Consider the following 27,368-nt stretch of genomic DNA (forward strand, 5'->3'; position numbering starts at 1 on the left):
CCACAAAGCAACGTTACAGGACCGAACAACAGTAACGTAGTAACTGGTGGTATCTTTGGCAACTTATATGAGGAAAAAAATACTGCAGTTATAAGTGGAGAAGCGTCTTTTCTCCTGACTGTCCTCCTGTCTGTCAGGACACGGGGGAAACATGTTGAAAAAACCACACAGACGTCGTCATCATGACGTGTATCGTCATGCCTCTTTTGGATCCGCAGTGCCGGCTTTCTGTGTGAATCACACACTGGTGCGTCTTTACGCCAGAGCTGCTTGGTTCTGTGTGAACAAACAACGGCGGAGAATTGGTGAACCGCCACTGTGGCGATAATACAGCGACTCTGTGTGTAAAGGGCTACTGAATCAGTTAGTTCTGTAGATGTATTAATTAATTTTATTAATGAGAAGTCAGAATGGATCAGAACCAGTCTGTTAGAGGAAACAAAGAGCTGATGTGTTTGTCTTCATATTCCACTGTGTGATAATCACATGTCAACCAATCAATAATCAATCACATTAAAGGTCAGTGAACTGAACCAACATGTGTCTGTCTCCTTTTGATTCCCAGTAACACCAGCATCAAGTGTAAACTGGTTTTATAACTGGTCCACCATCAGAGTTCATTCAGTCTTCAGCAGAAACCAATCATTTTATCAGATTTTATCGTGTGTTCTTTTTCTGACACACTGGACAATAATGTTGATCAATAATGTTTACCAATAATGTTTATCATTAATGTTGATCAATAATGTTTACCAATAATGTTTATCAATAATGTTGGTCAATAATGTTGACATTAATGTTGACCAATAATGTTGATCAATAATGTTGGTCATTGGTTTGGTGATGGGGTCTTAAGGTTGAGTTGTTATTGTGTGGTCAGTTGTGATGTAAACAATCTTTAATAGATAGTTTTTAAAACAGTCTTTGTGACAAAATGTTTACTGACTTTTAATTTGTAAGGAACGTCGGGCTGCGTCATTTCCTGTGGAGGGAATTTAACGCGGAAGTGGGTGTAGTCCAGAGCTGGGAGTTGGCTGGATAAGGAAGCGGCGGAGAGCAGAACCAGAACCAGCAGAGACCAGAACTCCGGGACCAGAACACTGAGGACCAGACACCGGAGACCTTGCACCAGTTCAGACCGACACTAAGCCGCAGTTTGTCCGCTCATTCTGAAACTTTCCTCAGCTTATAAAGTCCGCACAGTTAGCCTGCTAACAGCGAGTTAGCCAGCCTGCTAACAGGGAAGTGACGGTGTCAGGTGAAGTTGGACTCGAGCAGCAGGTGTTTCCTAAGACGACCCAGACAGGTAAGAAGAGTCGCTCAGGTGCACCTCAGCTGTGGTCTGTTAGCTCTGAACTCTGCTAGCATGCTAACAGGCAAACAGGGCGGTGGTCCGCTGTTAGCATCAGGAGCTAGCGTGCTAACAGCACAACAACACGTCAGACTGAAAAAGGTGATAAATTATCCAAAAGATTAAAAATAAACATCACAAACAGAAGAGATAGGAGATAATGTGACTTTACATGTATACAATAAACTGTATTATATATTTACGCTGTTGTTTACAGTGTCAGGACTTTAAATATATAAGACCCGCAGCTTCCGGTCCCACAGATTGACGCTGTCACTGCACCGCACCGTGTTCAATGTTATACATGTTTACATCTGTGGATACATATTCTATATATTCTGTATATTTATACTGTTGTATATTTAACCTGTTTACACCTGCAGTCATCACTGTACAGTGTGTTTGTCACCTGCCACATTATTCATGTTAGCACGACGGTACAATGTTTAATATGACTTTTATTATATATTTAAATGTTGTTGTTATTATTATTAATTTATTCTTATATTTGAATTATTTCATGTCTGATGTCAGAGTGTCTTTTCTTTTTCCACAGCAGGATTTTATTTTTATTCTGTATTTTTTGAGGATTGTTGGAGGAGTCTGTGACTGTTGACCACGTGACAAATTCAGAACTTTAAAGTATTCAAATTAAACTTTATTTAAATGTCCTCCACACACAGCAGACTGATTCAGCAACTAAAACAGATGGTGTCAATAATCACGTGTCAGTCTGAACATGTTCATGTGCAGGTCTGAAGTACTGACACACTTTAATTGATTCTTTCAGGATCTTAATTGTCATATTTTTATTAATATGTAACTCAATTTTCTGTCTGTTTATTCTTGTTGTCAACCAGAGATCGTGATCTCAGAAATCACCTGATTAATTATTGATTCATTCAAATCAGTCACCTGATTGATTATAGAACAACAAAATTAATTACCGAACAACATGTTAGTACACACGCAGTACGTGTTAGTACTCAAACTCAGTACTTGTTAATACACACACGCAATACTTATTAGTATGTAGACTCTGTACTTGTTGGTATACAGACTCAGTACTTGTTGTTTGGAATGCGACCAGTCAGCAGTCTGACAGCTCCTTTTCCTCCTGCAGTAGAAGAAGATGAGTGGAGGCGTGAACAGCATCGATGCAGTGAAGAAGAAGATCAAAGTGCTGCAGGAGCAGGCGGAGGAGGCCGAGGACAGAGCGGAGAGGCTGCAGAAGGAGGTGGAGAAGGAGAAGAGGAGCAGAGAGGAGGTACACACACCTTCATACACCTGCACAGGTAGTGCAGGGGGTGGAGTCGCATTCCGTGTGTGTGTGTGTGTGTGTGTGTGTGTGTGTGTGTGTGTGTGTTATCACAGGCTGCATGTGTCCTGCTGCAGCTTATCACACTGGAGACACTCTGATGCACTCTACTGTAGTACTACAGTTTACTGAAGTACCCGCTGTACTCTACTGTAGCACAGAGTAGTCAGGCATACCGCACATTCCTCTGTCAACACACACGCACACACACACGCACACACACCCCTTCTTGGTGAGCGCAGTGAGTCAGTCTGACAGTGTTGGATTCATGTGATGGTGTCCTCTGACCACTGTGGGGCGCTGTGACCTTTTTGTTCCTGTGTGAATGTGACTGTGCTGCAGATGAAGAAGTTGGAGGAGCTCCTCATACGATAGAATATCTGTGCAGAGATTTAAATACATTATAAACAGAAAGAAATAAGAGTTACTGAAAATCAAATATACAATAATATACAAATAAATAAAAGATAAAATAACTGAATAAAAATGCATCAAAACATCACTCTGATATCTAATGAGGCAATTCACACACACACACACACACACACACACACACAGAGTGATCAGTTGATTGGCCTTTACTGATCAGGGGTAAGTTGAGTGTCTGATGGAGGTGGTGGGCTCAAGGCTCCCTGCTGTGTGTCTTACAGGCTGAGGCAGAGGTGACGGCACTGGGTCGACGTCTGCAGCTCACTGAGGAGAATCTGGACCGAGCTCAGGAGAGACTCGCCACCGCCCTGCACAAACTGGACGAGGTGGAGAAGGCTGCCGACGAGAGCGAGAGGTCTGACGCACACCTGTGACGCACACTTGTGACACTCACCTGTGACACACACCTGTGACACTATCACAACACTCATGTTTCAGTTTCTCAGTACACGTGCCGTTTTTCCACTCACACTTGTGGCTGCGCCAATTTACTTTACCATTACTGGTTTCACTGAGCCAAGTTGAGCCAAGCTGTGCCCGTGCTGGTCCTGCTCCGGAGCAGGCACCAGGCTGAACTTTAGGCTGAGTTTATGAGCTGCTGATGACTGTTACTGCAGCACTGATTCTGGATCAGTACTGCGTCTGTCTGTCTGATTGTGTGTGTGTGTGTGTGTGTGTGTGTGTGTCAGAGGGATGAAGGTGATTGAGAACAGAGCTCTGAAGGACGAGGAGAAGATGGAGCAGCTTGAGGTTCAGCTGAGAGAAGCCAAACAGATCGCTGAGGAGGCCGACCGCAAATATGAAGAGGTAACACACACGCACACATACACACACACACACACACACACACACACACACACACACACACACACACACAGACTTCTGTCTGTAAATGTAGCCATGTTAGCATGCAGGTTAATTTTGAACTTAATGTTAATCAACCATTTAATCTGTTTTATTTCCATCAGAGATCGTTCCAGAATAAAAGCTGATAAAGAAATAATTTCATCTTTTAAACAGTTTGGTGACACTTGAATGGTTGACGGTCCTCCTGACAGAATACTTTGTCAGACTCGTCTTCACAGTTCAGTCCATGTTGTTGATCGGACGCAGGTCCAGATCCTTTTTGACTGTGAGCTGTTCTGTCCCATCATTATCGGTGTTATGTTGACGATCGTTGTCCTGCTGAAAGCTGCAGGTGTGTGGAGGTGTAGCTTCAGTGTTTGCAGACGATCCTTCTTCTTCTTCACGATGTCAGCTGCCCCATTTCCTGCAGAACAAGCCCACAGCACAGTGCTGTTTATTCACCCTTGTCATGTCCAGACTGTGTCCAGATTGAGTTTAGGAAGTCTCGACATTACGATTTAGACACAGCGGCTGGGAGTCCAGACACAGGATGGATTCAAACTGCATTTGGTTTGAATGTGTTTCAGATCTGATTTCTACAGATGAGTCTCAGGCCGGACACTCATATCAGATTTCAAAGTGTCTTTTGTGTCACTAGCAGCGCGACACATGGCGGTGACGTCAAATCCAGAGAGACCGAAGATATCGGAGCAGCTGAGCAGAATCCAGTCTGCTGTTTGCGGGAAAGAAACAGTCTGTGGAGTCACCGAAATAAACTGTTTGCTCTGTGACGTGACATTGATTGGTTGGAGAGTGAGATGATTGATCATGTGTCCGTGTTGGAAAGCCTCCTCACGTTACGTTGAGCCTCGAATGATGATAACTGACCAATCAGAAGCTTCCAAAAGTAATTCCACAGTTTAATAAACAGTCAGCTTTAACTTCTCACTCTGCAGTAAATCCTAATGTAAGTATAATATGACACCATTCACATATCGATGGGTTTACCATAAAGCTGCAGTTTTCCTGGAAAGTGAAGGAAGAATTACGGCACAGAGGAAAGTGTGGCCATGTTTTCCCCGGTCACTATCTTCAGGTGTAATGGTGGAACAGCGTGAACAACCGGGAAACTCTACACTGAAAAGGAAAAGAAACCTGCTGATGGAGGAGGCAACGATGGTGAAAGGGGGAGTGATAGAAACCGACGTAAAACAAGCGCGAACAGACGGACAATCACTGATGGAGACGATCTGGTGTTGTGTCAAAATCTGTCCCCCCGTTGATATGTGTCTCCTCACCACTGCGACCTGAGACGCTTCAAAACTCTATGAGACCAGTGAGAAACAAAACCTGCCTGCTTATTAATACAACCGGCCGCGTTACTTTACTTACACATCTTTGATTCTGAAGTGATCTCTTATGGAAACTAAAACCAACTCATGATGATGAAAGTGATGATGATGATGATCTCCACCATCATCACCTTCATCATCACCTGATGTGAGAAGTCTCACAGTTTTAATGTTTCAACATGTTGTAATAACTAGTGTGTGTGTGTGTGTGTGTGTGTGTGTGTGTGTGTGTGTGTGTGTGTGTGTCAGGTGGCTCGTAAACTGTTGATGGTGGAAGGAGAACTGGAACGAGTTGAAGATCGAGCTGAGCAGGCTGAGAGGTTTATAAACACAACACGACACAACAAGTGCACGTCTGACACCTGCTGAGACAGACAGACAGACAGGGAGACACACAGAGAAACAGACAAACAGACAGACAGACAGACAGACAGACAGACACTTACTTAGTAATTATACTACATGATGTCACTGCTTCATTAACAGCCTAACTTTCTGCAACCACATTTCTCTTGTTTGTTTCCATTAAAACGTGTCGCTGCTGCTGCATGTGCTACCTGTCTGTCTGTCCTCTTTGTCTGTCCTCCTGTGAGTTTGTCCTCCTGTGTCTGTCCGTCTGTCCTCCTGTCTGTCTGTCTGTCCTCCTGTCCGACTGTCTGTCCTCGTCCCTCTCTATCAGTAAGGTTCGGAGGTTGGAGGAGCAGTTGAGGAGTTTCGACCAATCACTGAAGAGCCTGCAGGCGTCTGAGGACAAGGTACTGAGGGTCACCTGACCTCTCACCTGCTGTCAGTCAGAGCAGAGTAGCTCCTCCTCCTGACCTCCTGCTGCCTCCTATGACCTCTGACCTTTAGCTGCTGCTTCAGCTCCTCCTCCTGCTGACCTCTGCATGACTCTAACCTGCTGCACACACTGACACACACACACACACCTCACACACCTCACACACCACACACACCACACACACACACACACACACACACACACACACACCTGTATGACATCGTGGGTGTTTCAGGGAGCAGGTGTAACATCCGTGTGGAAAAGACTTGCTTTCTGAAAACACACACACAGCAGGTTACCATAGTAACTAAATCAGTTGCCACAGTAACTGGATACAGTCATCTGTGTGTGCAGTGACCAGCTTCCTGAATAAACAAACAAACAAACATAATCATGACAGAACTTCCTGTGTGACTCGGTGTGTCTGATGTGACCTTTGACCTGCAGCAAGAGTCGAATGTTGGAGGAGGAGCTGAAAACTGTCTTCACTGGTACAAAGAGTCTGGAGGCCCAGGCTGAGAAGGTAGGGGGAGGGGGGGGGGAGGGTATGCAAGACGAGACCTCTTAAACTTCACACAAGTGAAAATATTTTAATAAATATTTGGTTGTACAGTATTTAAATATTTATGTAATATTTGATGGGTGTGGTCAACGTCAGAATTTCTAGCTACAAACACAAGATTTACCAGGACCCACTCAGGTGATCAACACGTGTTCAACCTCCCACGCAGGTGTCCTCATACCTGATATGTCAGTACACCTGTTCTCTGATTGGCTGTCTCTCCTGTTTTCTCAGTACTCTATGAAGGAGGACAGGTACGAAGAGGAGATCAAGAACCTGAGCAACAAACTGAAGGAGGTGAGACGGGAAAATATTCTTCAAGTGTTTCTAAACGCTGCTGACCTCCTGTTTACCTGCTGACTTCCTGTTGACTTCCTGTTTGTTACCTGCTGTCTTTCTGTTGACTTCCTGTTTGTTACCTGCTGTCTTTCTGTTGACTTCCTGTTTGTTACCTGCTGACTTTCTGTTGACTTCCTGTTCACCTGCTGACTTCCTGTTTGTTACCTGCTGTCTTTCTGTTGACTTCCTGTTCACCTGCTGACTTCCTGTTTACCTGCTGACTTCCGGTTACCTGCTGTCTTCCTGTTGACTTCGTGTTCACCTGTTGACTTCCTGTTTGTTACCTGCTGTCTTTCTGTTGACTTCCTGTTTGTTACCTGCTGACTTTCTGTTGACTTCCTGTTCACCTGCTGACTTCCTGTTTACCTGCTGACTTCCTGTTGACTTCCTGTTCACCTGCTGACTTTCTGTTGACTTCCTGTTCACCTGCTGACTTCCTGTTTACCTGCTGACTTCCGGTTACCTGCTGTCTTCCTGTTGACTTCCTGTTCACCTGCTGACTTCCTGTTTACCTGCTGTCTTCCTGTTTGTTACCTGCTGTCTTCCTGTTGACTCCCTGTTTACCGGCTGACTACATGTTGACTTCCTGTGTGCAGGCGGAGAGCAGAGCAGAGTTCGCTGAGCGTTCGTTGACCAAACTGGAGCGAACCATTGATGACCTGGAGGGTGAGACAGGAAGAAGAAATGAATGATATTGTCAAAGATCTGATATGATGGACTTATTGATTATTAGAAAGCTGTATTGATTGGACAGCATGACGTCATCATCTGTTTGTTTGTTGTTTACAGAGGCTCTGGCTTCAGCCAAAGAGGAGAACAAAAAGATTCACGCCACCCTGGATCAGACCCTGCAGGACCTCAACTCCTTCTGAACCTTGTCCTCCTCCCCCCTTGTCCCCCTCTGCTGCCTGACAGACGGACATCAGGGCCTCTGTGGCGCCTCCTCCCTCTCCTCCCCCTCCTCTCTCTGTCACATTCCTTCTCTGATCCTTTAAGTCTCATTCAGTGTTGCTTTAATTTACTTCTCCTGTCTGGACCTCCTGCTCCCCCCCCCGACATTTCCAACCCTCCCCCATGACAGTGCCAAGCCCCCTCCTCCCCCCTAGCATTAGGTGGTAGAGTCCAGACGAGGAGTGGGCGTGTCAAAGGGACCCTCGTTTCCCTCGTTAAACTAATTAATGACTAACGAACCTGTTTGTCTTAACAGTTTGTCTTTATTTTGCCACATATTAATTATTGATTAATTGATTGATTAGAGCCAATGTCTTGTTACCCAATGATTGATTATTTTGTATCATGGGGGCGTGGTTTAAGCTATCCAATCACAGTGAGGCATTCCACTGCCATATATGGTAGACCAGGGGCCAATCAGAGGTCACAGACAGGTGACTTTTGACCTGATGACATGAATAAAGTGTAGATGTTTTTACCTGGAAGCTGATGTCATCACTGTGCTGATGTCACATCTCATTGTAATAAATCAGGATTTTATAAAATAAAAGCACCGTCACTGGTCTGTAGATCCAAAATGACTCTGGTTTTTATTTAATTAATTGTCAGTTTAATCAGATGAACACATTAAAGCTTGTTAATTAGAAAATGTACAAATATGACGTACAAATAACTTCCCAGTATTGAACCACAGGTTAATCTTCTCAGATGTTCATGTTTTCTGATTGAAACATTTTTAAATAAGTTGTGACACGTCTGACTCCAGAGTTATGGAATGATCGAGCGCGTCTGACACTTGATGTAAATCAATAAATACTGTGTCTGCTGCTGAAGACATCGGTCAGTCTGTCCGGTCTGGTTTACGAGCTCCAACTGATTTGATTTTATATGAACCGACTGAAGCTGCGTCTCAGGAGGAGAGCGAGCAGCATGCAACAGTGTTGAACTGTCATGTTGTCTGTTTCACCTGTCTTCCTATACACTGCTCACAATAATCAAGAGAGAGCAAGTGTCTGTGGCCACCACATGAAGAAACATTCTCTGTCTGTAGGCCATCTTGTTTTTGTCTCCACTGCACCTGTTGTCTCTTTCATTTACACCAAAGCAGCTGAAACTGATTCACAGTCACTTGTGTTTCCTGAATGTTCCGATTGAACTTGGTGTTAAACTGTGAACATTAAGTGTTCCCTGCAATGTAATCACTCCGGACACAAAGGACATTATTCATTAAATATTTATTAACAAAATCATTCAAAGAATTAATTTGAAGCTTTGTAAAATTACATGAAAGCAGCAAGATGTGAACTTAAAGGTCACAGAATTAAACCTAATCCAACTGATCTGCTGCATCTTCTCCTCCAGCTGGCTGAAGTGAAGGAGTACAGAGTACTGATACAGTAAATGAAACTACTGTAAACTGTTATAATAATAATAATATTAATAATGTGAGGTTCTAAGAACGACACACCTGAGCTGCCTCTCTGGTTACACTTCACACTGATTCACTCTGTTTGTCCGTTAAAGTTGTTGCATCAAATCAACACTCGCTTCTCTGACACGTCCGTTCTGTCGCTCGAAGGGACAGAAAACATCTGGTGGCGAAACAAATCCCCATCTAAGTTTTCATCTTCGGTGAAGTTTGACCAGCGAAGTTGTCGTCAAGTGAGAGAAGGTGGTGAGGAGAGGTGGTGAGAGAAGGTGGAGAGAGAAGGTGGTGAGGAGAGGTGGTGAGAGAAGGTGGAGAGAGAAGGTGGTGAGAGAAGGTGGTGAGGAGAGGTGGTGAGAGAAGGTGGAGAGAGAAGGTGGTGAGAGAAGGTGACGAGGAGAGGTGGTGAGAGAAGGTGGTGAGGAGAGGTGGTGAGAGAAGGTGGTGAGGAGAGGTGGTGAGAGAAGGTGGAGAGAGAAGGTGGTGAGAGAAGGTGGAGAGAGAAGGTGGTGAGGAGAGGTGGGGTCAGGAGTCAGGAGGTGCGATCTCCGATCAGCCCTTGCTGCTGCAGTGATCAGCTGCTGTTATCAATCAGATTATTGATCAGTGATTATCAGCAGCCTCCTCGGCCAGCTTCAGGATTGGCTGCAGCTGCTCGTCTAATGAGGGGGCGTCGGCCTCGTTAGTGATGATCCAATCAAATTCAACCCCGCTGTCCAACCCACACTCTGACTCTGCATCGTCCACACCTGAGAGATAGACAGACAGGTGAACAGACAGACAGGTAGACGTACAGACAGACAGGTGAACAGACAGACAGACAGACAGGAGAACAGACATACAGGTAGACGTCCAGACAGACAGGAGAACAGACAGACGTGAGCAGACAGACAGACAGGTGGACAGACAGACAGGGCACCTGACCTGTGGTGAAGCTCCACCCCCTCTCTCTGCGTGTTTTTTCTGAACTTTGCACTCGGACACTTCGAGTCTGTTGAGGAAACTCGGACCAGAACCAGTGCAGGTCAGACAGCCGCCGCGCATCACTCACCACCTGACCAATCAGAGAGCAGGTTGCTAGTTGGTTGCTAGGGAGCACTTGATGGTTTTGGAGTCAACAAACGAATGACAACAAGAGATGGAGGAGGAGGAAGTGACATCAGTAGTGACCTACCCACACAGGTTGTCGTGCTCCTCTGGTTGCTAAGCGACAGAAGAATCCAGGGTCCTGGCATCGGCGAGTTTCTCCCCAGCGAATCATGTCGGCCCGATGCTGCTCCTTATACAGACCAGGACCCAGCAGCTGGTCCAGGTCCAGACCGTGCTCCTGCAGAACCCACAGAACCAGCATGACTCAGCAGTAACCATGGTAACGTGTTTGGTCAACAGGTGTTGGTCTCACCTGAGCGTACTGCTGTTTGAGAGGTCCAGACAGACGCAGGATGCAGCAAACATCCGCTCCTAAACTGCAGAATAAGAAACAGGTTCAATGTGTACTGAAGACAGGTGCAGACGGACAGGTCCAGACACAGACAGACAGGAGCAGACACAGACAGGTCCAGACACAGACAGACAGGAGCAGACACAGACACAGAGAGACAGGAGCAGACACAGACACAGACACAGACAGACAGGCGCAGACACAGACAGGTCCAGACAGACAGGTACAGTCACAGACACAGAGAGACAGGTGCAGACACAGAGAGACAGGTACAGGCAGACAGGTACAGACACAGAGAGACAGTCACAGACACAGAGAGACAGGTACAGACAGACAGACAGGAGCAGACAGACAGGTACAGACACAGAGACAGTCACAGACACAGACAGACAGGAGCAGATAGACAGGTACAGACACAGACAGTCACAGAAACAGAGAGACAGGTACAGACACAGACAGGTACAGACACAGACAGACAGGAGCAGACACAGACAGATGCAGACAGACAGGTACAGACAGACAGGTACAGACAGACAGTCACAGACACAGACAGGTACAGACACAGACAGACAGGAGCAGATGATTCTGGACAGGAGACAGTTTCACCTGGACAGGTAACCAGCCAATGGTAGGTTCAGTTTAACATGCAAAGGTGTTGATGGTTCTGTAGAGGAGCATCATGGTTCCTGTCAGTGATCCAGTCCGCCATTTTATCTGCACCTGACTGTCTCACCTGTGTCACCTGACTGTCTCACCTGTCTCACCTGTGACTGCTCCTGTCAGACGTCTTTTATTGATTTTGACTCAGTGGATTAACAAACTAATCAACACGTCGTTATCTGGTTTCAAATGTTGTAGAACAACAATGATAAAATAAATCAACTCTCAGATTAACACAGTATAAACGGATGATCCAGCCTGATTATTGATTAGTTATTATTTGTTGTCTCTGATCAGCTGTCACGACGCTGTCAGATTGATTACTGTGGTTTTATCTTCATCAGCTGATTTCAGATCAGTCTCCTCACAAACCAACAAAAATCAGTCGCACATGTCTTCATTAAAAACTGATCACAGAACAATAACATATCGATATGAACTGTTTTTACCGGCTGTGGATCAGGTCCGTCACATAATCTTTTCCGGACTTCCGTTTCCCGCTGAAGACCAGAATCAGTTTGGGTTCTGAGAGTCGAACGTCCATTTGTCACAATCACCTATCAATACCTACTGCTGATCGATCAACTGCTGCTTTGAGCAGATCCGTGTTCCGACTGTCGGACCACACCGGGCCAGTACCGTAACTGTCAGAGCAACCGGGAGAACTTCAAATTGTAACTGCTATCACATTAATTTTAACACCCATGGAATGCGCATGAGATCAATAATCGATGTTAAACTGATCAGATATTGATATCATGTGACGTGCGAAGTTCGTTGTTGAGAGAAATCAGCAAATAAACCGGAGTCTATTTCTAGAGTCACAACATGTAGACACATTACGGTAACACGTGATCGTCGTCACATTCTGGACTGGACCAATACAGTCCGGATGGTGGGTGGTGGGGGGGGGTTCCTCTGTCTAAAATAATACATTACAATACAATACAATACAATACAATACAATACAATATGATATAATATAATATAATATAATATAAGTTATAATTTATAGAACATAAACGAACCCTAACCATTGTAATGGATTTCATAAGAGGCGTGTCTTCCAGCGGCTGTGAGTCCGCAGAGAGACTGGACCTACTGGTCCCTGTTGGTATGATCCGGGTCAGAGGTCAACACGTCTTGGGCAAGATGGCGGCTGCTGTGAGTTCGAGAAAAGCAGAACTTTTTTTCAGATTTGTGAGGAGTCCATTTCACAGGGTGAGAACAACTTCATGAACTTTATAAAATAAATTAAAGTCTTTAAAACTGTCGATAAAATGTGACGTCAGAGAGCAGCTGCAAAAACAACATAAACAATCAATAACCAATCATCAGTCAGAGTTTGTGGTAGTAAAGTTTAAATGATATAAACCAGAGAAGAAGAATAATTTTAAATCACACGAAACATATTTAATAAAGAAGGTGTACTGCAGTTTGACCTTTCACCCATTTTACAACAGAACAACAGAACAGGTCCCTTCAGGACCAGATCAGGTCTTGAAGGAACCAGATCTCTGAGGCAGTCTGTCATTTACTGATAAGGTTTGTGTGCTGGGATCTGTTTTATCTTCAAATACTGTGAATATAATGAAAATAGAATCTAAAATATGACAAAGTGGAGTCTGACAGTGAGCACACACCTGCTGTAGTTCAGTCATGTGAACACCAGGTGGTGCCGATAACACCCAGATTAATTCAGGTTGTTAGATCACTGTAGTTTGTTCATATATAAAGAGGGCAGAGAGACGGACAGGTACAGACAGACATCTACAGACAGACAGGCAAAGACGGACACCTACAGACAGACAGGTACAGACAGGCACAGACGGACATGTACAGACAGACAGGTACAGATGGACAGGTACAGACAGACAGACATGTTGTTGTTTTAATGAATCAATCTAACCATGTGTTATTTGGATGATTGACACCTGAATGTGAAGTATTTACCTGTGTTTGATTCAGTCCAGGTACATACAGACAGGTACAGATGGACAGGTACAGACAGACAGGTACAGACAGGCACAGACGGACAGGCACAGACGGACAGGTACAGACGGACAGGTACAGACGGACTTGTTGTTGTTCTAATGAATCAATCAAACCATGTGTTATTTGGATGATTGACACCTGAACATGAAGTATTTACCTGTGTTTGATTCAGTCCAGGTGCATCAGAGCTGCAACAATTAGTTGATTAATTGATCAGTCGATCAAAAGAAAATTAATTTTCAGCTATTTTGTTAATCAATCAAAACGTCCAGTAATTTATCAAGTGAAACTTCTGAAACATTGTTCGGTTGCAGCGTCTTCAGTCTGAGGATTTGCTGCTTTGAAGACGTCACTTTGGGTTCTGAGAAACCGTGACGAGCGTTTTCACGATTGGTCGACAGTTTAAAGACAAAATGATGAAGCAGGAAAATAATCTGTGAAATTGACAAAGAAAATAAACATTAATCTTGGAACAGTTCAAACAAACCATGATGGAGCTCTCTTCTGTTTCTTTCAGTCATGCCTCCACAGCTCGGCGGTTCTTCCTCAGCAGTCCGGTTCTCCTCCTCCTCATTCACAGTTCTTCCCGCCGGCTAAAGACGTCATGCTGCCGACAGGAAGTTTCAGCAACAGAGTGGCGTTCATCACAGGAGGGGGGACGGGACTCGGCCGAGCCATGACCACCACCCTGTCCCAGCTGGGAGCTCAGTGTGTCATCGCCTCCAGGTCAGAAGTCAAATCTAAACTTTAAAATAATGCGGTGTGAGCTGTAGACCCTGACGTCATGTGTTTGTGTTGATCTTCAGGAAGTTGGACGTCCTGCAGCAAACAGCCGAGGAGATCAGCAGCCAGACTGGAAACAAGGTCAGAACCAGAACCAGACTGAACTAGTCAGGTTGTTCTCACCAATGTGGACGCCAAGTCCCACACAACAAGTTGGAGTCAGGAACACAAAATTGATGAAACTCTGAAACAGATTCATGAACCAGAATCTTCAGTTAGAATCGGTCTGAAGCAGCAGAATTAAATCCAGCTAACATGTAAATCTGAGTGTAATGTCAGTAGCTGTGCTGTTAGTGGAAACATTAACAGCTGCTGCTGTGTTTCCATTCATAAATGTTAATCATAAGAACTGGTCTGAACTGGTCTGAACTGACCCCCCCTCTGATCTCAGGTCCATGCTCTTCAGTGTGATGTCAGAGATCCCAAGGCCGTCTCTGTTTGTGTCGACCAGATGGAAACCCTGACAGGACTCCCTGACGTAAAGCACAGTCACACGCGCACACACACACACACACACACACACACACACACACAGGTTTTGCTTAGTAGCTGAGATCGAGGACTAGAGTCACATGATCTGACTCGAGACAGTATCGAGTCACGACTTGTGACTCGACTAGTACTGACAAAATATTTGACTTTGGTATTCATGACTTAGACTGGAGACAGATGACTTGAAAGGACTTTATTCATTCGATATTTGCATTTTTCCATATATTGAGACTTTTTGAAACATGATTGGCTGATTTCTAGTACGGTTAGTTCCCAACTGGCATCTTACTGGGAAGCAGCAGAGGCAGCCGTCATGGAGGGGTGATAGAGAGATAGACAACTTTATTAATGCCTGAGGGGAAATTAGGTTACCATAGCAGCGGTTACATTGAAGTACAAGGACAAATATAGAAACAATAAAATACGATATACAATATACAAAAACAAAGTACTATATACAGTATTCAAAAAACAATAAAATACTATACACAATAAAATGCAAAAGTAGTTAAAAAATAAAACAAAATACTGAGGTAAATAAAATAAAATGCTGAGGTATCGAAGAATAAAGGTAAATGGAACATAAGGTACGAGAAGATAAGGTGCAGTTTTATTGACCGTAATAATAATAATTTAAAGTGCACAATTTGTTTTTTGTGTTGTGGAGTGAGCGTTATAAAGTCTGATGGCACCAGGTAGGAATGATTTCCTGTTGCTGAAGCTGCTCTTAAGCTTGTCCAGAGTTGTGTGGAGGGGTGAGAGACATCGTCCATGATAGCCAGCAGTTTTGCCAGCATCCTGTCCTCCAACACCTCCTCCAGGGTGACAAGCTTAGAGCCAACAACAGTAGACAGAAATAGTAAAATTTGGATTCAAGGTTAAGTTGTCGATGACGGCAGTTAGAAGCAAACAGCGCTATGACAAGTCAAAGATCACTGATACGACCACCAGAGCTCAAACTTAAACATTAGTTAGGAAGCTAACATTAAGGGTTGATTAGCTGCAAAAAGCTGCAAGTTTGATTAAGAAGTCAATCAGAGGACTGGTTTGGGTACATATATCTTTAACTGTAATATTTAATAATGACATTTTTTTATTTATTTAAATGTTTTAATCAAAACAAGAACAGAATTTCTCTGGAAAGGGATTAATAATGTCTGTCCTCTTCTTCTTCTTTTTCTTAATTTGTTGTGCATTGATATTATAGATTGACACAAACATCAGCAGTTTAGTCAGTGCTTAAATACAATTTAACTTTTAACTGATGTGATATGGAAACTGTGTGACATCATCAGTATATGGTACGAGGGTTAGGGGTAGGACGTTGGACATGCATGACTTACAGCCACCTCTGCTTTCTATACTTGTGAGGACGATAAAACACTCTGACCTGAAGCTGAACCTGCAAGTTGTCCTTTGAATTAGTGAAACATCCTGTTATATATGATGACACTATTATGATGTCAGAGGTTTCTGTTCAGACTCTTCAGCTGTAACAAAATTAAACTTTTGATGATGACATCACAGTGACTGTGTTCCCTGATTGGTGCAGGTGATCATCAACAATGCAGCAGGAAACTTTGTGTGTCCGTCAGAGCGTCTGTCGCCAAACGGCTGGAAGAGCATCACAGACATCGTCCTGAACGGGACAGCGTTCATCACCCTGGAGCTCGGCAAGAGACTCATCCAGAATCAGAGAGGTCAGAGGTCACAGAGGTCACTGAGTTCAGACGTCACTGAGTTCAGAAGTCACTGAGTTCAGAAGTCACAGAGAATCATTCAGAATCAGAGAGGTCAGAGGTCACTGAGTTCAGATGTCACAGAGAATCATTCAGAATCAGAGAGGTCAGAGGTCACTGAGTTCAGATGTCACAGAGAATTATCCAGAATCAGAGAGGTCAAAGGTCATTTAAAGTTTAAATTCGACTAAGTTATTTTTGAGTGTTTGTGTCGGTGATGTTGATTGGTTGTGTTGTTGGTTTGTTGCTGTTGATTATTTGTGTTGTTGGTTTGTTGTTGATGTTTATTGTTTGTGTTGTTATTGTTGATTGTGTTGTTGATTGTTTGTTTTATTATTGATTGTTTGTGTTGGCTTGTTGATGTTGATTGCTTGTGTTGTTGGTTTGTTGTTGCTGATGTTGATAGTTTGTGTTGCTGTTTCATTGTTGTTATTGTTGTTTGTTCAGGTGCTTCCTTTCTGGCTATCACCACCATCTATGCTGAGTCTGGTTCTGGTTTCGTTGTTCCGAGTGCGTCAGCGAAGGCTGGAGTTGAGGCGCTCTACAAGTCAGTGGGACCTTTAACCTTTCAGCTTTACACAACATAAACATAACCCTGATATGTGGTTGCCATAGTAGCACTGTTGTTGTTGTTGTTGTTGTTGTGTGTTTCAGGTCTCTGGCTGCAGAGTGGGGGCGCTACGGCCACAGGTTCAACATCATCCAGCCTGGACCAATCAGAACCAAGGTACTGCCCATCTGACCACAGCCGATGATGTTTGTTTGTTTGCAGTTGCCTGTCTTTTTTTATTTGTATTTTAGGTTTCTTGTTGTGTACTTGTTTTGTTCAGGGTGCGTTCAGCCGTCTAGACCCAACAGGAGCCTTTGAGAAGGCGATGATCGGCCGGATCCCAACAGGTCGACTCGGAACACCAGAAGAGATCGCAAACCTGGCAGCGTACATGAGCAGCGACTACGCTACCTGGATGTCTGGAGCTGTGAGTTTAGACTGATCTTTGTTCAGAGTTTAGACTGATCTTCGGTCAGAGTTTAGACCTATCTTTGGTCAACGTTTAGCCAGATCTTTGGCCAGAGTTTAGACTGATCTTAGGTCAGAGTTTAGATCGAACTTTGGTCAGAGTTTAGAAAATGTTTCACCATGTGTTTGTTTCCAGGTGATTCGGTTTGATGGAGGAGAATATGTGTCGATGGCCGGAGAGTTTAACGAACTGCGCAGAGTGAGTGTCACACTTAACTGTTTCCCTCAGAATCATGAATTAAAACCCTGACAACAACATGTTTAATCTGTTCTGATTATTTAGACTGAAGAACACAAATACGTGAAGGATGTTCACAGGTTGAAAGCTACAGAGTTGCTGATGATTCTCTGTTGGTTCCTCTAAGCTGTCACTTCTCTGTGCTTTATTTTCCCATCCAGTGATGGTATCCATTGTTATTGATCATATTTATGATGTTTGTGTGTCAGGTGACTCCGGATCAGTGGAAGATGATGGAGGCGATGATCAGAAACACTAAAGGATCCTAAAATTACTACAACAATCCTTATTGGACAACAACAGCCACTCAGATCACAGTTTGCTGGTGGACCCACCCACCTGGTGCTGTCATGATGATGAGCGAGTCTGACGGATGTCTGCTGACATTTTTACTAAACAATTAATCTGTGATTATTGACACAGCTTCACCAACAGGAAACACTGTTAGCCTGTTAGCTTGTAGCTGGTGAGGCTTGTCATGTGACTAACCGCACATGCTCAGTGTAAACACACAAATGTTTCAGTTTGATAATAAAAGTGTAACTAGACTGTTAAATATTTCTGTTCAGAGACGATTCAAAGTTTCCTCCTCACAGTGACAGTGTAAAAGACTTCAGTTAGGAGGTTTCCTGTGGTCAGCAAAGACGAGTCAAAGTGTAAGTGTGATGTTTACCTATTGCCAGTCACTTCACTTGGATCTCGTATCTGATCTCCTATCTGTTAAAATGTGTCAAAGAAAGTTTAAAGAGGGATTAAAAACTGATGTTAAATTCTTCATCGGGTGTTTTTGTTAGTCAGCAAACAGTTTTGAGTCAATTAGCAACTCCTGCTGGAGGAGGACTGACACTGATTCACATGTTGAGAGACTCAGATGTGTGACTAAGTGTAAAAAACAGTAATATATTCATAACTGGTGAGTATCTGCAGTTTCATCGTTTCCAACATCATACAAGTGTTTCCCAAAGTGTGGGTTGTCACCCACCGGTGGGCCGTGAAGATACTGCAGGTGGGCTGCGAGCGCTCATTTACAAACAGCAGTTGACATTTAATTAGTCTAATTTGTGTGACTCATACATTATTTCTGATGGCTTTATTAAGTCACTCAGTAGTTCCGGTAATGTGTGTTTACATTACATGTCTGGCTGCCACCAGGCTATCCTACTACTGCTACACCCAGCCTATCCACTCTCCCTAACCCTCGTTTTACAAGTGGAGGGATGTCACAATAAATTTACTGTTTAATCACACCACAAAAGAGACAAAACATGTACAATGCCACTCTAATGCACAGATGTTTCAGACATACCTTTCTAGCAGAATGGTGTGCTGGAGAAGGCAGAGACCCACTGAGGGGGGTGGAGGTGGACACAGATACCTCATCAGCTGTTCATATATCGTTTCCCTGTGTAACTTTAGGGGAATTCCAAACTGAATGTTTGTGTTCTCCAGCAGCAGGTAGAAAGATATTTCAGTCTGTTAATCCCACAGGTGGGCACAGTCTGCCGACAATAATCAAACATTTGGAGCGATAAAGTAACGTGTAAGTCCTCCACTACAGGGTTAGGAAAGGATGAGGGGACTGAGCCTGCCCCCTAAAGGGGACAGGAAATGCACGGTCCTTCCTACGGTCGTACTCGCCCCCCTTGGGTTAGGGTTAGGGTTACCTGACCACCGTCCACCCTTCCTCATAACTCCCCATCCTTGTGGGTAAGTATTGATTTTTAAAGGTCCCATATTATGAAAAACTCACTTTTTCTGGGATTTGGGGTGTTATTTTGGGTCTATGGTGCTGCCACACGCAGAAAAACTGAAAACCATCCATGTTTTATTGAATGAGATACAGATTTCTGACGTCTTGCCTGCAGTTTCCAGATGAGCGAGTCAAATTTGGCTTCGGTCACCGACGTCATTGACCGATCATTTGAATATTCCCACCCACAGTGTCCATCCACCAGGTACAGCATTATCGTCTCAGAGATCCGACATTACGCTATCGAAAGCACCATGTCAAAGCACAACGAGAAGTATTCTGTTATTGGTTGTAAAGATCAACATAAGTGCCGATATCCTGTCCCAGCTACAGAAGGACAGAAGAGACAGTGGTTGCGTTTCATTTTTAACGACAACGTGCCGGCTCCGTTTCGTGTAAGTTTGTTTGTAAGTGCTAACCACTTCACATCTGACTGCCTCAGTAACGAGGGTCAGTACAAAGCTGGCTTTGCCTCGACACTGACCCTCGTAAAAGTATCACTCCCAACCATACGGGACCCAGCAACCGCAACCGAGCCACAGATAAGTGCGCCACGTTTTGAAAGTATTTACAGTTGCCTACGAGTATGGTGAAGTCAGCTTGAAATTGGCTAACTAGTTAGCTCCGCTTCGGTCCGCTATGCAACGGCGTTTGGAGCGAGTTTAATGTTAATAATATTACGAAGGAGCTTGGTTGTCACAGTGAAAAGTCTGGAAACCTGTAGACTGGAGACAGAGACTATGCGAACAGTGTACAAGAGTTTGGAGACTGTTGGAGACAAACACAGCTTTCGCTAGCTGTTTTTAGATGTTACCTGTTGCAGGTCAGTGGGGGATGGGAGCCGGGTGGTTGTGTTGGGGAGTCCTGCTGCAGCCACAGAGTCTGTATTTTTCATAGCCTCTCCTTCTGGGTCCGATTCTGGGTCAAACTGGTGTGGTTGAACGACAGCATCTCGGCGAGCCATAATGATACATCCACCGTAAACATTAGCACATGCTACCGCGAGCGTCAGCGGCATCCTCTCCCTGAGAGGGGCGTGTAGCAGGACGGAGCTCATTAGCATTAAAGGTGCAGGCACAGAAACAGCCTGCTCTCAGTAGAGCTCACTTGAGCGACTTTTAGACAGCTGAAATTCAGGACCACGGATGGGTTTGGGGCAATACATTTCGAATACAGTGTTGTTGGACCTCTGACAGCTGTGTGAAATTGATGAAAAACAGTATAATATGGGACCTTTAAAGCGGTGTATTTATATAATGACGTAGATTTGTTTCATTAGTATATTGGTAGTGTAAAATGAAATGTTTTTATTTAATTAATATGTTGAAATCAAATTGTTTTTTAGTTTTTTAGGTACCAAAGAAACGTGTGTTTGCCTGGTGGCAAGTTTCGACCGCGTAGATCTTCCTCAGACCAAGGCTCACAAAAAAAAGGCCGTCTTTGACTGGCTGTTTGAGAGTTGTTTCTCTTTTGATTGTCAGGTTGGGAATGAGCTCCTGCTCTAGGGTTAGGTGAGGGAAACTGATAATACCCCCTAATAGGGACAGGAAGTTCACTCTCCTTCCCCCGGTCGTACTCGCACCCCCGGTCCCAACTTTTCAATTTTGGGTAGGGTTGGCGAGGTTGCTGGTGTCTCCTACCATGGCGGACCACCTTCCACCCTCCGTCTAGACTTCCCATCCCTGTGGGTAAGTATATTTTTATTGATAGCGGTGTATATATTTAATAACTTATTTGTTTTCTATTGATCTATTTATTTATCATGAAATTAATATTTATATGAAGTATAATGATAATGTTTTTAAACAAAAATTACGTGAGCCTAGGGGCAACGTTTCGAATTCTTCTGGTTCTTGTTCATGCCTGGTGTTGTGCAAATTTGTCTCATTTGTGAGATATCTGAAATAAACTTGTAGCAAATACCAATTGTCTTTTAAGGATTTTGTTCTTTATAAAGAAGGTTCAACAATCAACAGAGTGGCATGCGGTCTGAAGAAAGAAGAACAAGATGAGACAGTTGAGAAACCTTTTTGTTAAAAGAAAGGAGTGCCCTGTGTCCTTCTCATGTCTGTGCCAGGTTCCCTTCCCATAACAAGAAGCACATATCTCTCTTTGTGCAGACAGTACAAACATTCAAGGATGTGGGAAGAACATAGTGAGGACAATGTAAGACATAATAATGATATAAGAACAATATAGTAATACAATTTTCCATTACACTGGGCACACGAAAACAAATTGACTGGCTGTTTCTCAATGTGGAGTGATTGCCAAGGTAAGAATGAGCTCCCTCTCCTGAGCTTCTCCTTTTATATCCTTAGTTTTGTCCTTCCTCATATGAATTTAGATGGTAAACTTTGTGTGTTCTAACTGTCCAGGAAAGTACAAATTGGTGTTTAGAATTAGTTGAAGGTAAGTATAAACTGAATTGTTTTTATGGTAAGTATTTTTGAAATGTTGGTGTAGGTATTTTTAAATGTTTTACAGGTGAGTATTTAATAGTTTTTAAAAAAATTAGTATCGAATAAGCGTTTTTTAATTGTTTTTAAGGTAAGTATTTTTAATTGTATCAATAGATAGTTGTAATTATTTCTAAGGTAAGTAATTCACCTTTACAGGCGCATGGTCCTCCGGGACATCAACCATTACCTATTCACCCACTGTACAAAGTACTTGCCACTTGAATTAAAAAGAGAGGTATAGTATCCGCACTTTATCATTTCTTCCTGGATGTCTCCTATAATGAACTACCACTTGACAGAATATAGAGGTATGATTGCACGAACGTGGACTCTGATTTTGATTTGTCACAGGTCTGGGTTGGGGAACTGAGCCTGTCCCCCGAAGGAAACAGGAAATGCACGGTCCATCTCCCGGTCGCGCTTGCCACCCCAGTCCCACCTTCTCAGATTTGGGTAGGGTAGGGACCTTGATACCCTCTCCCGTAGGAGAATGGGGGTGCACCTTCCATCCGCCCGTCGGACTGTCCAAAACCTTGGTCCCAGGGGTTGGGCAGGTGCGCTGGCGCTTTCGACTTTACTGCACCCTAACCCTGTACCTCCGTCCAACCATCGTCCATAATGTTCTTCTTTTTTAAGTTAACTCAAATGTTTTATGAATTTTTGTAACTTTTTTTAATGATTTTTTTGAAAATATTTTTTAACTATTTATTAAAACAATGAAATAAAAGAGCTTTCCAAAAGGTAGGAAAGTATTCAAAATGAAATTGTTCTTAGAAAAACAATTTTTTGTTTTTTATATTTAAAATAAAATTGTTTAAAAAAAACAGTTGTTTTGTTTTAAACAATGAACTGAAGAAGGTGTGCGTAAAAATGAAATGAAATTTGCCAAAAGGCAACGTTTCAACCAAAAAAGTCTTCTTCAGGCCTGGCACACTGAAAACTAAATGCTTGCTCTCTATTGACTGGCTGTAGGGGTATGTTTCCTCTCTGCTAGTCAGGGGCAAAGTCAGCTCCCTGTCTGGAGTTCCTCCTTTTATATCCTCCATGTAGTCCCTCCCATTTTTTTTAGGTTTGAAGGTAATTGTACAATGAACTGTTTCTGAGATAAGTATTGAATTGGTGTTTTTTAATTGTTGTTACTTGTTTTACAGGTAAGTTTTTAATGAAAGTTTTAATGTTTTTAAGATAAGTATTACTAAATTTTTAACTTTCCATAGGTAAGTATTTTAAAGTGTTTCTAAAAATAGGTATATTTGTAATTGTTTTATAGCATATCTTCCTCCCCCATGTAACTAAATTGTTTTTAGCTTTTCCCTGGTGAATATAAATTTAAAAGGGTTAAGGGGTAATAGCCACGATTGTACTTTTGAGGATTATACCTTTTTGAATAAGTGTTTATAGGAATGTCATAGAGACTTGAAACCAAGTCCATCCCCGAGTGTGTACGAGCTTCCATTCCGGAGCTACCTCACTTCCGGTGCGTGGTTTGGATATCTCGGGAATGGAAGGTCGTAGAGACTCAGTTCCAAGACTGGCGTGTTCAGCGACCTCACAAACCATCCGATAAATCAAGGTAGCAAGTGTCTCCGACCTTGGCTTCCGGAGTTATGAGCGTTTGAAGTTTTCCCATTCAAGTTAATGGGAGCGAGTGAAAATGTGACTAAGTGTTTTGTAGAAAATCTTCTCCAGAACGTGCTTAGGAACACGTTTCAGGCCATTTGGAGTTGATTGGGACACATGTTGAAGTGTGAAATTTTTGGTCCCATATGTGTACAAGTGAGTTGGGTAGGAAAGGGGAACTTGAATGTTGACGCCTTCGGAGAATAAGTGGTAATTAAAGGGAGCAAGGAGCTGACAACCACTGGCTTGGTCTGTTGAAATGTATTGGACCAACGTCCAGTCATCGTCATAGTACTCAGCCATCCGGTGAATACTATTGTTTTGTTTGTAATTTTTGTCCAATAAAATAAATTTTTAAATATAAATATAAACAACTAAGGAAGGTATGTCTGGGTGGCAACGTTTCAACCGTGTTCCGGTCTTCCTCAGGCGTCTGTGACACACTAATAACTGAAAGCTGTTGGTCTGGCTGGTGAGCGGTGTGTATAACTCGAGTAGCAAGTGAGCAACTGAGCTCTACTCTGGTGCTCCTCCTTTATATAAGCTCTGTTTGTGTTGGTATAATTTTGGTCTTGCTAACTCTCTTCCTTAATGGACTTTTTTGATAATTTGTTTTTTTAACTGTCAACCGCTCCCCTCTTTGAATCCCATGAATTTGACTGTCCCTATTTATTCTGCTAGATTTTCTCAATCCATCCATGGTGTTATATTAATTTTATTTATCATTTTTAATGTACTAATTAATTAAATTATTATTTTTATTTTTGCCCACTATATGAACGTACTAAAATTATTTTATACCCTCAAATTTACTCCCCCATATGGTCTACCTCTATCCCTTGTGTTATATTAATTATATTCATTGTATTTATAGTATTTATTAATTATTTTATTAAATCTACTTTTGCCCACTATCTTTATTGGCAAAAATTTTTTAATATCCCCATCTATACTCCCTACTGGTGCCTTCGTGGGGGAAAGGAGGTGCGCGGTCCATCCAACCATGGCCTCTACCACCACTATCCCAAGTACGGTCACGGGGACGACCACGTTTGCCTCCGTACCATACGGTGGTCCAGCCATCATCCTGATGAGGCATGATGCTGCTTGTTTATTCCTTTCAGTTTTTTTGTTTATTCCTATGTAGTGGTGTATTTATATAAGAATTTATAGTGAAATGTATTTATTAGGTCAGATATATATATGAAATGAAAATGTTTTTATAGAAATTATATTTTTGTATGAAATTATTTTAAATGAAATTAGTCTAAATGAAAATTGTGTGCTCTATAAGCCGCAACGTTTCGAGCCAATAGGTCTTCTTCAGGCGAAATCTAAATAAAAGCACACCAAATGAAACTACTATGTTCCTTGCAGACTACCAGGGTGCTTGTGTTCTCCTTGAGAGTCAGAGGCAGAATGAGGAGCGAAAGCCGTGCTCCTGCTTTTATACTGTCCTCCTCCAAGTTTGGTCTTGCCCCTTTCGTATCTTAGAATTGCAGGTAGATATCCAATTGAGGTAGATGGAATTGTTTTTTAGTAGTAAAAGATGAATATTGTATTTTTAATTGTTATATAATAAATATGAATGGTAGGATAAATAATATTTATATATGTTTATTTTTATGGAATTTTTTCAAGGCCAATGTTGTAATTTATATATTTTAAGGTCAGTAGTTGTGATATTTAACTTTTTAGGAGAATTAATTTTAATTTAGGCCGTTTTGGAATAAATATAAGATGAGGCAACGCAAAGTGAGGTGGCCAATCAGAGGCCGGTTAAGGTCAAAGGTCAAATGGGAATCGGTTAGCGTTTGGTAGCATCGCCCGTGCTGCTGGACGTAGCGGTCTTTCACAGGCAAAACCTAAGTGTGGCACTCTGTGCAGGGGGGCAAAGACAGACAAATGAGGCGGCATAGGTGCTGTAGCTTGTCTCCTCACGTCTCGCATCACCTGTGCTGCAGGTTGTAGCCGATAGCTGCAGGATAAGAGGTTTTAGCAGGAGTGCACCCTGGTGCACGCTGTTTTTGATGAATATCTTTTGACAGGAAGATGCCAGAGGGATGGGAGGCAGGTGCAACCCCCCAAAAGTGAGGAGCGGCTTTCCAACGGCACCAGGCCCGAGTCCGTGCGACCTCCCCTTCCGGAGGTGTGGAGTCGGGCACCACAAGCGTTTCAGGTCGCTGCAGGACTCAGCCACCGGCCGTAGACACGCTTGCTGAGGTAATTCTGGATGTTTTGTGTGATATTTTCGTTGGTAACATCCAGCAGCGTGTTTTCTCTTTGTTAAATGGTATCACAATATGCAGGTGCAATTGATTGAAAACTTAGTCTGGCAGAGGGGCTTAAGAACCATGAGCAAATAAACTGTGATTAGCTATTCCTCCAAAAAGAAACAAATTCACACACTGACACAGGCAGGCAGGCAGACAGGCAGACAGACAGACAGACAGACAGGCAGGCAGTAAGACAGACAGACAGACAGACAGACAGACAGACAGACAGACAGACAGACAGACAGGCAGGCAGTAAGACAGACAGACAGACAGACAGACAGACTGACTTGCAGAGACACATACAGACAGACAGACAGACAGACTGACTTGCAGAGACACATACAGACAGACAGACTGACTTGCAGGCAGACAGGTATTATTAAAGGAGGATTGGTTATGGTAAGGTGCCAGATTGAGGGTAAAAACAGCCATTGAGCCCACTTGGAGCATCATTAATGGTGAGGCATCGCCTGTGCTGCTCGCAGTAGCGGTTTTCCACCCACAAAAACTAAGTGCGTCACTCTTTGCAGTGCTCCTGGGCCGCCACAGGAGGGGGCAAAGACAGGCAGACGAGGCAGCATAGGTGCTGCAGCTTGTCTCCTCAGGTCTGGCATCACCAGTGCTGCTGGTTGTAGCCGAGAGCTCCAGGATAAGAGTTTTTAGCAGGAGTGCACCCCGGTGCAAGACATTTTTGATGAATATCTTTTGACAGGAAGGTGCCAGAGTCATGGGAGGCAGGGTTAGGGTTAGGGTTAGGGTTAGGGGGTTAGGGTTAGGGTTAGGGTTAGGGGGTCAGGGTTAGGGTTAGGGGGTTAGGGTTAGGGTTAGGGTTAGGGGGTTAGGGTTAGGGTTAGGGTTAGGGGGTTAGGGTTAGGGTTAGGGGGTTAGGATAGGGATCCTGATACCCCCTCCGAGAGGAGAAGGTGGGTGCACTGTCCATCCACCCATAGGATCTCCCGCCCCTCTGGTCCCAGCGGACTTGCCGGTTACCGCGGCGTTTGCCGTACCGGACTTCAGTCCAATCAGTCATGGTTTTTTTTCCTTTTTTTAGTTTTTAAAAAAACTTTTGTTTTTATTGTTGAAAAAATTGAATAAACTTAAAAAGCTTTCCAAAAGGAGGAAAGTATCAAACTTGTGTTTTTAGAAAAAATAAAACAAAAAAATAAATTGTTTTTAAATAAAGAACAAAGGAAGGTGTGCCAAAATAAACGACGTTTCGACTCTGTACGAGTCTTCTTCAGGTACTGGCACACAAAAAAACTATAGCTGGCTTGCAATGCTGGCTGCCGAAAGAGCTCTGTACTGCATGCTGGTCAAATGAATAATGAGCTCTCTCCCTATGTTCCCTCTATTTATACCCTCTGTTTTTCGCTTGTCTTTTTAACTTAGTGTTTTCATTCCCTTAATGAGTCTAATAGTTTTTAAAGCCCTTTCCACACAATTTTAACCCAATGCCAAACAAATGTAATGTTATAGAGTATATATTTATATCTTTATATATTTTAAGTATTTATAAATGTTTTTAATTAATTATAAAAT

The 27,368-nt window shown here is 43.2% G+C and overlaps 3 protein-coding genes across 5 annotated transcripts; 2 read left to right on the forward strand and 1 right to left on the reverse strand.

Annotated features, from left to right (window-relative positions):
• The first annotated feature begins 1,008 nt into the window (after positions 1–1,008).
• Positions 1,009–8,507, forward strand: LOC140996080 (uncharacterized). Of its 2 annotated transcripts, none has more exons than XM_073466317.1 (9): positions 1,009–1,306; positions 2,475–2,618; positions 3,320–3,453; positions 3,788–3,905; positions 5,546–5,616; positions 6,525–6,600; positions 6,874–6,936; positions 7,575–7,644; positions 7,768–8,507. In XM_073466317.1, exons 2-9 carry the CDS (start codon positions 2,484–2,486, stop codon positions 7,848–7,850), a joined length of 750 nt encoding a protein of 249 aa, XP_073322418.1. In that variant the 5' UTR covers positions 1,009–1,306; positions 2,475–2,483; the 3' UTR covers positions 7,851–8,507. The 2 variants fall into 2 exon arrangements, with proteins under 2 accessions (XP_073322418.1, XP_073322419.1); XM_073466318.1 differs by lacking the exon at positions 6,525–6,600 and adding an exon at positions 5,976–6,051 and having other exon boundaries at positions 1,020–1,306.
• Positions 8,508–9,145: 638 nt separating this feature from the next.
• pmvk (phosphomevalonate kinase) lies at positions 9,146–12,050 on the reverse strand. 2 transcript variants are annotated; one of them, XM_073466320.1, is made up of 5 exons: positions 11,906–12,046; positions 10,758–10,821; positions 10,530–10,682; positions 10,280–10,409; positions 9,146–10,104 (listed from the first exon to the last, which is right to left on the reverse strand). In XM_073466320.1, the coding sequence occupies exons 1-5, from the start codon at positions 11,998–12,000 to the stop codon at positions 9,959–9,961; spliced, it is 588 nt and encodes a 195-aa protein (XP_073322421.1). In that variant the 5' UTR covers positions 12,001–12,046; the 3' UTR covers positions 9,146–9,958. The 2 variants fall into 2 exon arrangements, with proteins under 2 accessions (XP_073322421.1, XP_073322420.1); XM_073466319.1 differs by having other exon boundaries at positions 9,963–10,409; positions 11,906–12,050.
• Positions 12,051–12,576: 526 nt separating this feature from the next.
• decr1 (2,4-dienoyl CoA reductase 1, mitochondrial) lies at positions 12,577–18,496 on the forward strand. Its single transcript, XM_073466316.1, has 10 exons — positions 12,577–12,677; positions 13,969–14,177; positions 14,258–14,315; positions 14,626–14,712; positions 16,279–16,426; positions 16,913–17,012; positions 17,120–17,192; positions 17,296–17,442; positions 17,620–17,682; positions 17,931–18,496. Exons 1-10 carry the CDS (start codon positions 12,609–12,611, stop codon positions 17,988–17,990), a joined length of 1,014 nt encoding a protein of 337 aa, XP_073322417.1. The 5' UTR covers positions 12,577–12,608; the 3' UTR covers positions 17,991–18,496.
• The last annotated feature ends 8,872 nt before the right edge of the window (positions 18,497–27,368 follow it).

This window comes from Pagrus major, chromosome 5, assembly GCF_040436345.1.
Source record: "Pagrus major chromosome 5, Pma_NU_1.0".
NCBI lineage: Eukaryota > Metazoa > Chordata > Actinopteri > Spariformes > Sparidae > Pagrus > Pagrus major.

Coding starts and splice junctions, on each gene's coding strand:
- LOC140996080 (XM_073466317.1), top strand. CDS start 2,484: ATGAGTGGAGGCGTGAACAGCATCGATGCAGTGAAGAAGAAGATCAAA. Junction 2,619..3,319: donor AGAAGAGGAGCAGAGAGGAG/GTACACACACCT, acceptor TGTGTCTTACAG/GCTGAGGCAGAGGTGACGGC. Junction 3,454..3,787: donor GCTGCCGACGAGAGCGAGAG/GTCTGACGCACA, acceptor TGTGTGTGTCAG/AGGGATGAAGGTGATTGAGA.
- pmvk (XM_073466319.1), bottom strand. CDS start 12,000: ATGGACGTTCGACTCTCAGAACCCAAACTGATTCTGGTCTTCAGCGGG. Junction 10,683..10,757: donor TCAAACAGCAGTACGCTCAG/GTGAGACCAACA, acceptor TGGGTTCTGCAG/GAGCACGGTCTGGACCTGGA. Junction 10,410..10,529: donor GAGCACGACAACCTGTGTGG/GTAGGTCACTAC, acceptor CTGATTGGTCAG/GTGGTGAGTGATGCGCGGCG.
- decr1 (XM_073466316.1), top strand. CDS start 12,609: ATGGCGGCTGCTGTGAGTTCGAGAAAAGCAGAACTTTTTTTCAGATTT. Junction 14,316..14,625: donor GCAGCCAGACTGGAAACAAG/GTCAGAACCAGA, acceptor CTCTGATCTCAG/GTCCATGCTCTTCAGTGTGA. Junction 17,683..17,930: donor AGTTTAACGAACTGCGCAGA/GTGAGTGTCACA, acceptor TTTGTGTGTCAG/GTGACTCCGGATCAGTGGAA.